Genomic DNA, 13,000 nt, shown 5'->3' with positions numbered 1-13,000 from the left:
CCACAATTCCTTCACCTACTTTTAATTTTAAATTTCTGAGTAGATAATATTAATACATTGACATGGTACAAAAATCAAATACTACATAAAAGTCTAAAACGAAGATTCTTCCTTTCAACACACCCCACATCCCTTGTTCATTCAGTTAATTACTACTTTCCTTCCACAAGCACCCTGATTATTTTATTTCATAATACATCTTATAGCTCTTTCCATTAGGACACTGTTTTTTTGTTTGTTTTTAATCACTGCAAAGTATTCACAGAATGGATATACCATAATTTATTTGACTAGTCTCTGATGGATGAGTTTTGGGACATTACCCACCACAAATTCCATATAATAGTTGACAAATATTTGTAGGCAGAGTATATAAAATAAAGAGGGAAAAAAGTAACAATCTTCAAATGTCTGAGTACTGTTTCCTTATGTAATTCATAAGCATTTTAAGTACATATTTTTATATTAGTTATATCTAAAGCAATTAACATTATTGGGGGAAGTCCTACATATCTAAATATACATACTGTTTTGTATGATTGAAAGAGTTATAGAGTTATATTCCTGCCTCATATCAAACATCTGACACCCATGGAAATTTTCATAAATGATATGAAAATGAAAAATTTGACAAATATGATAAAAGGTGTCCTCTGCAACACTATCACACAAAATATATAAGGATGAAGCAAAAGAGACTAGCAGTCAAAAGTTTTAGATTACATTGTAATTTCTGACGATTCTGCTGCAACAAATCAGGCAAAAGATATTTTTATCAAGGTCTCAAAAATCAGTGGAGTAAGAAATCTTTGAAACTTGCAGGAGACACACATCACTTAATCCTCCAAGGTTAAGTTCTGTTTATCCCATTGAAAATCTTTTGGAGTGACTGCAAGTTAACAGACTGTAAATTACTGGGTTTTCTATGTTTTCATTTCCTGGAGCTCCATCTCCTTTGCACTTTAACTTGTACCAACACACCCACTTTTAAGACACATATCCCAACTCCCAGGGACCTTTTGCTCTTTCATCAGGCTGTTTAGTATCAAAATTATACTTTAAAGCTTTGGTTTGAATAACATACACTCTGTGGTACATTACCCTATGCAGAGAGGCAATAAAAAAAGACAACTACTTCAGGAAAAACTCTGCAGGTGGCCTAATACAGTCAAGATGTTCAACTCTAATCTGTAGATTACATATGTAAAGCATTTACAAGGTCTGTGTTTCAGGAACGAGGTGAAAAGTATTAATCATAAATAAGAAGAGAGAGGGGAGAGTTAAGAAGAACAATAGAAATTCAAGTCTGTATCAACTCTTCCCCTACCAGGAAAGGCACAGTCCTGGGGAGACAGCAAATAGAGTGTGGGTCTATGGGTGGAGTAACACTCTCTGAAAGACCCAGTCAGGCAAAGACAAAGTCCAACACTAGGAAGAGCTGCTCAGAAAGAATGGAGGTCACCAGGGCTGAAGGTTTAGCTCCCCATCTGCAGACATCTGAGGACCCACACAATAGGTATAATAGCTATTTGTGGCCATCATATAGGTAACTCACTTGCAATACAGTTGCACTTCATTAGAGTGAGTTTCTTCACTTATCAATATCAAGAAATCAATCAACTGAAAAAATGATCTAATGTTAATTAGAGGCTCTGCTTGGCAGGAATTTATCTCTTTTATTAGCACAAATGGGTAAAACACCTAAATGAGAGTGCTGAGTAAAGCTTTTGAAACATAAAGTCCATGAGGGAAAATAAGAAGGATCCTTGGTAGTTAAAATTAAGGCTGAGAATCAGAGACTAACAAAATAGTTCTAGCCCATTTCCACAACCTTCCCTTCTTCTAATCTTACCTCAGACATTACAGGCTAATAAGGAAACTTAGAACTTTCAGGCTGAGGCAATTTAATGAGGAAATCTGCTCTCAGGGTTTAAAGAACACAAAGGTCAGGAAGGATCTTCTGTAGTCAAGAGGACATCTTTGACTTTTGAAAGACAGAGTCTAAGAGGTGATGCTGAAAAGGAGGAAAAACCTAGTTGCTGACTGATTCTGACTTTTGCCAGGCATGTCAGTTCAAGTCCTTCAAAAAGCAAATGCCATACACAAGCACAATCTCCTGCAGCCAACTGTGCAACACACCTATTAGGGGAAACACATGTGAAGAACAAAGAGGAAAGGGAGCGGCAGCAGGTGAGAAGGGCCTTTGGGTCTGTCCAAAAAGCAGATCTGATCCCTAGGAAGAGAGAGAATGTTGAGTAGGAGAGCCTCACACTGCAATGTAGCTCTGCAAAAGTCTCAACCACGCCAAGTGGACACCACAGAGCAAAGACTGCCAATGAGCAGATCCCTGAACTGATCAGGAATGGCTCCACTCTAGCAAGCCCATCGTGGTCAGACAATAACTAAAGCAATGCAGAGAGGACATGGCCTCAGCAATAACGCTGCAGGAGATCCCAAAATACAGTGGCTAAAGGCTGTGGGCAACTACAAGCTCCATGGCAGGTTCTCTCAAGAAGGGAGAGATGAGAAACGCATTGCCGTGGCTGCCACAGCCCACCCTTGTGCTGCAAGGATCCACTTCTACACCCATGTTGGAAAACAGCTGCTCCACAGTTCCTGTGGGCCTCTCCTAAGGAGACACTTAGAAGAAAAATATGAGCAGGACAAACGTTGTCCCCATTACTGCAATTATTCTCAGGGCTGCAACTCACCTCCATCCTCCAGTATCTATCAAAATTCCCCTCCCTCTCACCTATCACTTCTGCAGGTCTTGGTAGCTGGTGTGATTAAGTGACCCAAACACTCTTTAGGTCTCTGAAAGTGTTAGTTGCTCAGTCATGTCCATCTCTTTGCAACCCCATGGACTGTAACCCACAAGGCTCCTCTGTCCATGGGGTTCTCCAGGCAAGAATACTGGAGTGGGCTGCCATTCCCTTCTCCAGGGGATCTTCCCAACCCAGGGATCAAACCCGGGTCTTCCACATTGCAGGCAGATTCTTTACCATCTGAGCCACCAGGGAAATCCTTAGGCATCTGAACCTCTGGCAATCATATCTTCGTCATCCCAGGGTAGTTGTGACAGGTCCATTCATGTTAAAATTAGTGGATCACTCAAGTGCCACCCGTAGTCAACCTGTTGCCACTGTGCAGATGCAATTTTTCCTCTTTTAGCTTGTCTGGGTCCTGCCTGTTGGTCCCTGACACAAGAGTCTAAAGTAAATCACTGCAACCACAGTTCGCAGCCAAACTGTACCCTTGTTATGTCCTCTATGGAAAGACTGCACCCACCGCAGGACTGGGACGACTAACCATGCAGAGCTCAGAGATGCAGAGATACCCAGCTACATGAAGTCCCCCAGTGGAACACTGGGGACTACAGAAAGTAGAACTACCTGTTTCCACCTCCTGCTTCCTAGACCATGCAGCCTACCTACTGGGGATAGAGAATCAAGTGGAAATTTCTAATTTCGTGCCTATACTGCATCCTGAAAGATGGCCGCCCATCCTTGCAGAGTATTTCCTCTGAGTTGGAGCTTAATCTGTGGCTTCTCAAGACCGTTTCAGCACTCCAAGAGGCCCTCGATGATACAGTCTGCGATACAACCAGTGGACGCCAAGGCACAGTACCCCCCCCAATACACACACACACACACACATATTTCCCAACAAACTCAGTCCCTTGTTCTAATGCTGCGTTGTATGTGGTTCCATACCTGTGGATCAAGGACTCAACTGGTAACATTAAACATATACTAAGTTGCCAAGTAAAAATGATTAATTATATGCTAAATTTAAAAATAAATAAAATAGTTATTGCCCTAGAAGCTCACAGTCTCAGAATCAAATACCTACAGCAATGTCCTCCTTCATCAATACATACTATACTTTTAACAAGAACATATAAACAGTCTTAGGTATTGATAAGCCACCATCACAAACCCTTAATCATAATCACTGAAAATACTCAAGTGGTAACAAAAATGTATTTTTATGCCCAATATTCATTAGTTGGCAACAGTTAATACCAACCATAATTTCCATTGGGTTGGTCACAAAGTTCATTAGGGCTCTTCAAAAAACCAAAACGAAAAATCCAAATGAACTTTGTGGCCAACCCAATAAAATTAATTGGTAATATTTAACAAGTTCAATTCTATGAATCTTAAATTATTATATTGTATATTTTTAAATCCAAATTTTACAACAAAATGATGATGTCTATGTTGCTATTTTTAGATTATATATCTAAATCAAGTTCAAATAATAATCAAATTACTAAATTAATATATATCACTAATACAATATTTATTCAAAGATTACTAAATAATCTTTTATAAACTGTCCAATGGCCAGGTTTATTATGCTGGCTTCATTTGAATAAGTAATGAACTTAGAAAATAAACCCACATGGATAATTTCAGAACAATGCAAAATGTCCAAAGGCAGTATAAAAAATGACGCTTATTTTTTTCTCTTGATAGTCAAGAAGATTTATTAATATAGGATGCTTGTGAGGGATACAGCGGGCAGGCAAGGAGCTCTGCCGACGACAAACTTTAATTCAGAGTAATTTTCTTCCTAAAATCCCAAAGCAATTGTTTGGTTTTTTCTTTCCCCATATGCCCCATATGTTGACAATGGTCTTGTTTATGAAGAAAAGGAAATCCACAACTCACCTTTGTACACCATAAGGCCTTTCCAAAATAGGCTCTTTGAATGGAGGAGGAATGTGACCAAAATAATCAGGATAAGCCACTTCTGAATATTCTGGGACAGACTTTGTACTTTTCACAATCTCAATATAAAGATCAGAGTCATGGAGTGTTGGTACATCAGGGACTTCAACTGATGCTTGTTCCACTGATGAAGTAGACTCCGTGTCTTCATCATCTTCAGTTTCGACTCCGGTACAGCAGAGCTTGCCTAGCTGAACCGTTCTTCCCTCAAACAGAACACTTCCACAAGCAGCCACATGTGAACACGCTTTAGTGCACGTAAGGACAGTGACAGGGAGACTGTAGTCCTTCATTCCTGGAGTCAAACCTGGGGCTGTTTGAGATGGAATACTCTGCAACGTAATTCGGTCCAAGGCCTTCACTATATCATTGTTTAAGCCGTGGCCTGATGAAATAGTTCTATTTTGATCTCTGAGCTGCTGCTGTAATGTTCTGTCATTCTCTTTTATGTCTTCTTTTGCCAGATCCACAGAGATAGCTTTCTTATTACCTTCATCTCCTTTAGGAGACACAGTCGTCTTCATTACAATTCCTTTTCTTAAATTGCCTGAATTCCCAGATGCTTCCTCTTCCGCTGTGGGAACAACAATAGGACCACGAACTTTTCCCTCAAATACAAAAGGCTTTGGTTCTTTGGAGATTAAATCATAGCCCTTTGAAAATGAAAAAAAAAATGTTTAATCTTTTATGTGTAAATATTAACACATATTAAAATACATACAAAACTAAGATCATATTTTATATGCTGATTCAGAAACCTAACAAGTGAAAATTTTAAAGATGGGTAAAACAGGTATATTTTAAATTTGCTAACAAAAGACAAAATGTTTAACCAGCACAAAATTCATTACATTTATTTTCTATTATAAAAATAGTTCTTATAAATAACAAATATGGGAAGTTTTAGAAAAGCATAAAGACATTAATATCATCCAAAATCTATTAAAGGAAATACAACAGCTAAATTGTTATTCATTGATTCAACAGATGTGTCTATTTTGTGCCAAGCACTGTTTCAGGCATTTAAGATTCATCAGTTTAAAAGAAAAAAAAAAAAAAACTCTTCCCCTTTGTAGCTTATATTCTTCTAGAGAAGAAGGGGAGAGGACTGTCAAAACAAAAAGTAATAAACATTATACAAATATATTTTATGGAATGTTAGAAAGGGGTAAAGGAGGAAAGGGGTAATAGGAATCAGGAATGCTGGGGGAGGAGAGGTAGATGGCAATATCAATGCCATTGGTTAGGGAGGCCTCACTGAGCAGACACAAGCAAAGACAGTGAAGGTTGCTGGTACCCAGGCCCTTGAGTGGGAGAAGGCCTGGTGTGGTCAGAGAACAGCAAGGAGGTTAAGATGGCCAGGACTGAAGGACCAAGATGAATTCCAAGAGGTAAAGAGGGCCAGATACTGTAGGGCCTTGCAAGCTATTTTAAGAATTTTGGTTTTCACCCTGAAAGAGACTGGGAGTCACTGGAAAGTCTTGAGGAGAAGAGTGCCATGACATGACTTATTTGGGGAGGGAGGAGCAGACAAAAACCCAAACTGTAGCACAGTGTCTCTTAACCACAGCATTTAAACATTTGGGGCTAAATAATTTTTTGCTTAATTCGGTTCTGTCTTTTTGGGGAGGAACAGGGCACCGGAGTGGGGTGGGTATAGAAGTAGGAAAACCCATTTAGAATCTTCTGGAGAGACTTCCCTGATGGTCCAGTGGTTAAGAATCCGCTTCCAATGCAGGGGACATGGGTTTTATCCTTGGTTGGGTAACTAAGATCCCACATGCCAAGGGGCAACTAAGCCTGCACACTGCAACTACTAAGCCTGTGAGCTCTAGAGCCTGTGAGCCACAACTAGAGAGAAGCCCGCGCCACAATGAAGATCCCATGTGCCTCAACTGAGGCCTAACACTGCCAAATAAAAATAAATAAACAAAAATGTCTTTAAGAAAGAGTCCTCTGCAGTTACCTACAGAAGCTGGTAAGAAGTGGTTGTATTTTAAATGCACTGTGAGCCAGAGACAGGATATCCTAAAACAGACCAGATACAGAGTAGCAGGTACAGAGGTCATAGATGGTACCAGGTGTTTGCCTGAACAACTGAAAAGCATCAGGAGTTAGCTCTGATATGTTAAGTGTGAGCTATTCACATACAGACAAGGACGTAAAGCAGGCAAATGGATGTATGCTTCCAGAAGTCAGAAGAAAGCTGTATACAGAGATGTAAACTTGAGAGTCATTTACATACAGATACTGTTCTAAACCATGAGACTGGAAATTATCAGTGGAAAGAAACAGAGAAGACAACAAAGACTGTACCCTGGGATACTACAATCTTAAAGAGGTTGAGGAAATGAAAATGAAACAACAGGATATGGAGAAGGAAAAATTGGGCTGGAAAAATAAACCAGGAAAGAAAAGTGTCCTGGAAGACAAGTTAAAAAAAGGATACTACTGACAGATCAGGTAGCCTTTTCTCTTTCTATACTTTTAGACATTATTTTGATCTATATAACACTTTATCAAACAAAATACATCAATTGATCTAACCTTTATTCTATTGTTTGGCATTAAATCCTTTACAAATTAGGGAAGGATTTAAGCCATTTCCAAAATTTTGCTATTATAAAGAACTCTGCAATGAACATCCTTTTGCATAAAATTTTTTGTTTAGGATAATTTTCTAAGCACTGAAATAAAATTACAGGGTCAGACACTAATCAATTTTAATGTTTAACATAATTTGTCCAAATGCTTTCCAAAAATACTTATATTAACACTATTACCAGTAACTTTATATGAGAGTATCTAATTTAACTTCTCTATTCTTTTGCAACATTAGGTACTACAGTTTTTAAAAGCTTTTTCTAAAGTGGTAGATAAGAAGTATTGTCTTACTACCATTTTAATTTCTTTGACTACTGGAAAAGCAAACAATTTTCCATACATCTATTAATCAGTTTAATTCTTCATAGGTAATATATTTGTTGCTAGTATATAGGGTTTTTCTTGTTTTGTAGTATAAATTCTCACATTTATTCACACACACACACACTCATACACATACACACACACATACACAAATACACACCCCTTAATCCATTTTTACAACAATTTTTCTGGATTTGCAATTCATCCTTTAATTGTGTTTAACTTCTATACACACATTATGTAGTCAAAATTAAGAATCTTATCCTCTGTGATTCACTCTTTGAATGTCCACTGTATTAAAAAAAAAAAAAAAAAAACTGAATCAAACATAATTCACTTTCAATCTCTATACTCTTATCTAATCCCAGGAGACAAGGAGGTACAGAGGAAGTAATAGGTAAGTCTCTCTGCATTAAAAGGGTTGAAGAGAAGACATCTGCATTAAAAAAAATCTGTTGTAGGAAACCTGGTGGGCGAGGTATCTACCCCACAGAAACATACACAATTGTTGGATAAGATATTAAGGTATTTGGAAGTCCCCTGGTGGTCTAGTAGTTGGGATTCCACTGCTATGTCCTGGGTTCAATCTCTGGTCCGGCAGCCAAGATAACCACAAGCCATGTGGCATGGCCAAAATAAAAAAAAAAAAAAGAGAGAGAGAGAAATACTAAAAGATACTAAGTATAACAACAAGTAAATAAGAAATCAAGGAAAAAGACCAGATAATAAGTGAAGACAGGATCCCAAAGTTGATCCCAAACTGAAGCAGGTCTTCACTTAGAAAACAATTTGCAAAAACAGGTGACCTGGGGTTTAGGTTTTCCTATCTCAAAAAATACAAAGAACAGGGCAGGAACCCAGAGCTTGCATAAGGTAGGGAGTCCAACAGAAGACCCCTCCTCCCATGAAGATGGAACCCCAGAAAACTAAATCTTCAATATAGAGGCCCTAGAAATACCCCACCGCAAAGCAAATAACAGCAAGGAAAGACAACAGTCTCAAACCTTAGCACTAAGCAGTTGAAGAACAGAATTACTCACAAAATGATACCAAAAGCCTGCCATCAAATCACATGAATCTGTAGCCTGATTCACATTACCTGGGTGGTACAAAAACCCTCAATGAGAAATTTAATCTATTACAATGCCTGTCAAAACCAACAAAAACAAAAATTTCTGGAATTTCCACAAACAAAATTATAAAGAAAATGAGCAGCTGTGCTCATGATTAAAAAACTGCAAGAAGTTCAGACACTAGAACTATAAAACTAAGAAATGCCTGTATTTGAATGTTCAAATAAATAAAAGACAAGAAACAACAAGTTAAAGATTGATGAAACATTTCTTCAAATGTTCTAAAAATCAAAAATAAATTCAAATGCCTAATGTATGTTTCTAAAGACAAACTGAAAGTCATTCAGTTGTGTCTGACTCTTTGCGACCATGGAGTTAGTCCATGGAATTCTCCAGGCCAGAATACGGGAGTGGTTAGCCTATCCCTTCTCCAGGGGATCTTCCTAACCCAGGAATTGAACTGGGGTCTCCTGCATTGCAGGCAGATTCTTTACCAACTGAGCTATGAGGGAAGTCCCAAGGACAGATTAGCTGGGGCTAAAAACAGAATTAGGGAACTGGCAGACTGATCTGATGAAATTACCAGAGTGTAGCACTGAGAAACAAAAAGAAGGCAAGGCAGAATTTCTGGGGTGACAGAAACAATTCCATAGGTTGACACAATGAAAAAAATTAAAAGGTATGAAAATGTGAGTGAATCTAAAACACTGAATCTAAACACAAAGCAGTACCACTACATGAATTTTGTTTTATTTTATTTAGTTAAATATAAATTCAAAGCATAGGAGTTGGCTTGGGAGGTGTTTACAGTTTAAGCATCCTAAGTTTCTGCAAGGAGATCAAATCAGTCCATCCTAAAGGAAATCAGTCCTGAATATTCATTGGAAGGAATGATGCTAAAGTTGAAGTTCCAATACTTTGGTCATTTGATGCGAAGAGCTGACTCATTGGAAAAGACCCTGCTGGGGGGTAAGATTGAAGGCAGGAGAAGGCGGACAATGGAAGACGAGATGGTTGGGTGCTATCTCCAACTCAGTGGCCATGAGTTTGAACAAATTCCAGGAGATGGTGAAGGACAGGGAAGCCTTGGCCTGCTGCAGTCAATAGGGCCCCAAGGAGCTGGAATGACTGAGTGACTAAATGGCAACAAAGTTTCCCTTTGAATTTCCCTGGTGGCTCAATAGTAAGGAATCTCCCTGCAATGCAGGAGACACACATTTGATCCATGGGTCGGGAGATACCGTGTAGATATGGCTATCCACTCCAGTATTCTTGCCTGGGAAATCACATGGACAGAGTCTGGTGGGCTACAGGCCAAGGGGTCACAAAAGAGTTGGACATGATGAAGTGACTAAACAATAACAACAAAGTTTCCTTTTTAAAGAGAAAGAAGAAAGAAAGACCCTAATTAACTTCAGAACTTAGTAAAAACACATTTACCATTTTATCAAGATTAACTAGAATTTCTGCATATATATCAAATTTACACTTTAAATGAATACAATTTTTGTACATAAATTATACGTCAAGTAAGTCGAATAAAACAAAAATAACAAGACTTCAAAGTTTTCAAACAAAGGTGAAAAAAGTCAAATGAGGAAAAAAATAATCCAAATGAAAGCAAGAAAAAGATATAGAGATAAAACAAATGAAAATACAAAATAAGATCTCTTAATTCAAATATATGAATAATTATCAGTAATCTAAATGCTCCAGTTAAATACCAAAGACTCAGGGTTTAAATTCAAAATCTAAGTATTAATACATGCTGTTTAAAAGATAAAAAACTAAGGAAACCAAAAAGATGGTGAAAAGATTTTAAAAGATACTAGGCAAGTAACTAAAATTTATGTAACTATATCAATATTTAAAAAAAAAAAATTTGCCTTAAAGTCTTAGAGATAAAAACTAACTTCACTAAAAGGTTCAACTCGAAAGGAAATCAATTTATACTTATACACAATAAATAATAAGCTTCCAAAAATATGTAATAAAAACTGACAGACATGCAAAAAGAAACAAATTCACAATCATGGTGAGAAATCTTTAACATACTTTTCTCAGTAATTGAAACACAGGAATAAAAATTTATAAGGACAGAAAAGAACTTCTAAATACAATTAACAATCTTGTCCTTGTATAGGCAAATATACAATTGTGCCTAATGGGAGCAGAATGTTTTTCAAAGATATGAGAAATAGTAACAAAAGTAGACGTCATTCAAACTCATAAGATAAACCTCCAAAATTTCAAAAGATTATAATCATAAAGAGATGTCCTCCCACTGTACTGCAATATGCTAGAATTCAATAAAGAGATTTAAAAATTGCAGATTAAGGAGACAACTTAAACATTACCAGTATATCAAAGGAAAAAAACCATAATAGACAAAAAGTTTCAAAATAAAGATAAAGACAGCAATAAATAGCAAAATCTGTTTGATGCAACTAAAACAGTCATTAGAGGAAAATGTATAGCCTAAAATGTAAATATTAGAAGAGAGGACTGAAAATTACTAGATGCCTACCTTAAGTTAACAATAAAAAAAGAGAGAGAGAGAATGAAATCAGGAAAAATAAAGACAAGGCACATTAAGCATATCATTTAGAACTACAGAGATTAACTTCAAAGGCATGGAAAGTTGATTGTAGGAAACGGTAGATAGAAAGGAGAAAACGTTTTTTTCCAATTAAACTATGTAAAACTATTTGCTCTTTAAACTCTGTCCATGCGTAACTTTAATAAAAATTGAAAACCAAATTTAAAAGAGGGGAAAAGAATAACAGAAGTCCATGTGGTAAATGTCATTATGCTAATACAGATGTATGAAAGAAGAGCTGTGAAAATGCAGGATTCTGACACTTCTAATATTCTGCCATCAAGAAACAAAAGGAAACAAAACTATACTTGTCACAACAAATGAAAAATTATAGCTTTAAAAGCATGCACAAGGTCCCCTCGAAAAGCTGTGTTGTTAATTATGTTGACTTCAAATGCACTCATTTTACCTTCATCAGGCCACTGAATAGTAGCTTTAATACATCTGGAAACAAACTGGGTGGTGTTAAGGATACAAACAAACACATCAGGTAATTCTAAGCTTCAGAGGTTGATGTTGAAAGTGACATGCAAATTCAAATGGCAAAGTCATAATCAATATTAATTCATTTCTGTTTAATAACTCATGATCTGCTAGTATTTGATACAATGATAGCTGAAAAGATCTTCTAAACACTTCCTGTTTCAGTTCAGTTCAGTTCAGTTCAGTCGCTCAGTCGCGTCCGACTCTTAGGGACCCCATGAACCGCAGCACGCCAGGCCTCCCTGTCCATCACCAACTCCTCGAGTCTACCCAAACCCATGTCCATTGAGTCGGTGATGCCATCCAAAAATCTCATCTTGTCGTCCCCTTCTCCTCCTGCCCTCAACTTTCTCAGCATCAGGGTCTTTTCAAATGAGTCAGCTCTTCCCACCAAGTGGCCAAAGTATTGGAGCTTCAACTTCAACATTAGTCCCTCCAATGAACACCCAGAACTGATCTCCTTTAGGATGGACTGGTTGGATCTCCTTGCAGTCCAAGGGACTCTCAAGAGTCTTCTCCAACACCACAGTTCAAAAGCATCAATTCTTCGGTGCTCAGCTTTCTTTATAGTCCAAATCTCACATCCATACATGACTACTGGAAAAACCATAACCTTGACTAGACAGACCTTTGTTGACAAAGTAATGTCTCTGCTTTTTTGTTTGTTTGTTTGTTTTGTTTTTTTTATTAGTTGGAGGCTTATTACTTCACAACATTTCAGTGGGTTTTATCATACATTGATATGAATCAGCCATAGATTTACACGTATTCCCCATCCCGATCCCCGCTCCCACCTCCCTCTCCACCCGATTCCTCTGGGTCTTCCCAGTGCACCAGGCCCAAGCACTTGTCTCATGCATCCCACCTGGGCTGGTGATCTGTTTCACCATAGATAGTATACATGCTGTTCTTTTGAAACATCCCACCCTCACCTTCTCCCACAATATGCTGTCTAGCTTGGTCATAACTTTCCTTCCAAGGAGTAAGGGTCTTTTAATTTCATGGCTGCAGTCACCATCTGCAGTGATTTTGGAGCCCAGAAAAATAAAGTCAGCCACTGTTTCCACTGTCTCCCATCTATTTGCCATGAAGTGATGGGACTGGATGCCATGATCTTAGTTTTTTGAATGTTGAGCTTTAAGACAATTTTTTCACTCTCCTCTTTCACTTTCAGCAGGAGG

At 37.7% G+C, this 13,000-nt stretch overlaps 1 protein-coding gene across 3 annotated transcripts in view; it reads right to left on the bottom strand.

Annotated features, from left to right (window-relative positions):
- AGTPBP1 (ATP/GTP binding carboxypeptidase 1) overlaps nt 1-13,000 on the bottom strand; it is a 180,513-nt gene that overhangs the window by 68,518 nt on the left and 98,995 nt on the right. For all 3 annotated transcript variants that reach the window (XM_061163732.1, XM_061163733.1, XM_061163734.1), the window contains one exon: nt 4,677-5,389. In XM_061163732.1, coding sequence (XP_061019715.1) covers nt 4,677-5,389 — 713 coding nt within the window. The remainder of the gene's footprint in view (nt 1-4,676; nt 5,390-13,000) is intronic.

Source organism: Dama dama, chromosome 16 (assembly GCF_033118175.1).
Source record: "Dama dama isolate Ldn47 chromosome 16, ASM3311817v1, whole genome shotgun sequence".
Lineage (NCBI taxonomy): Eukaryota > Metazoa > Chordata > Mammalia > Artiodactyla > Cervidae > Dama > Dama dama.
This window is presented reverse-complemented; position numbering and strand designations above follow the sequence as displayed.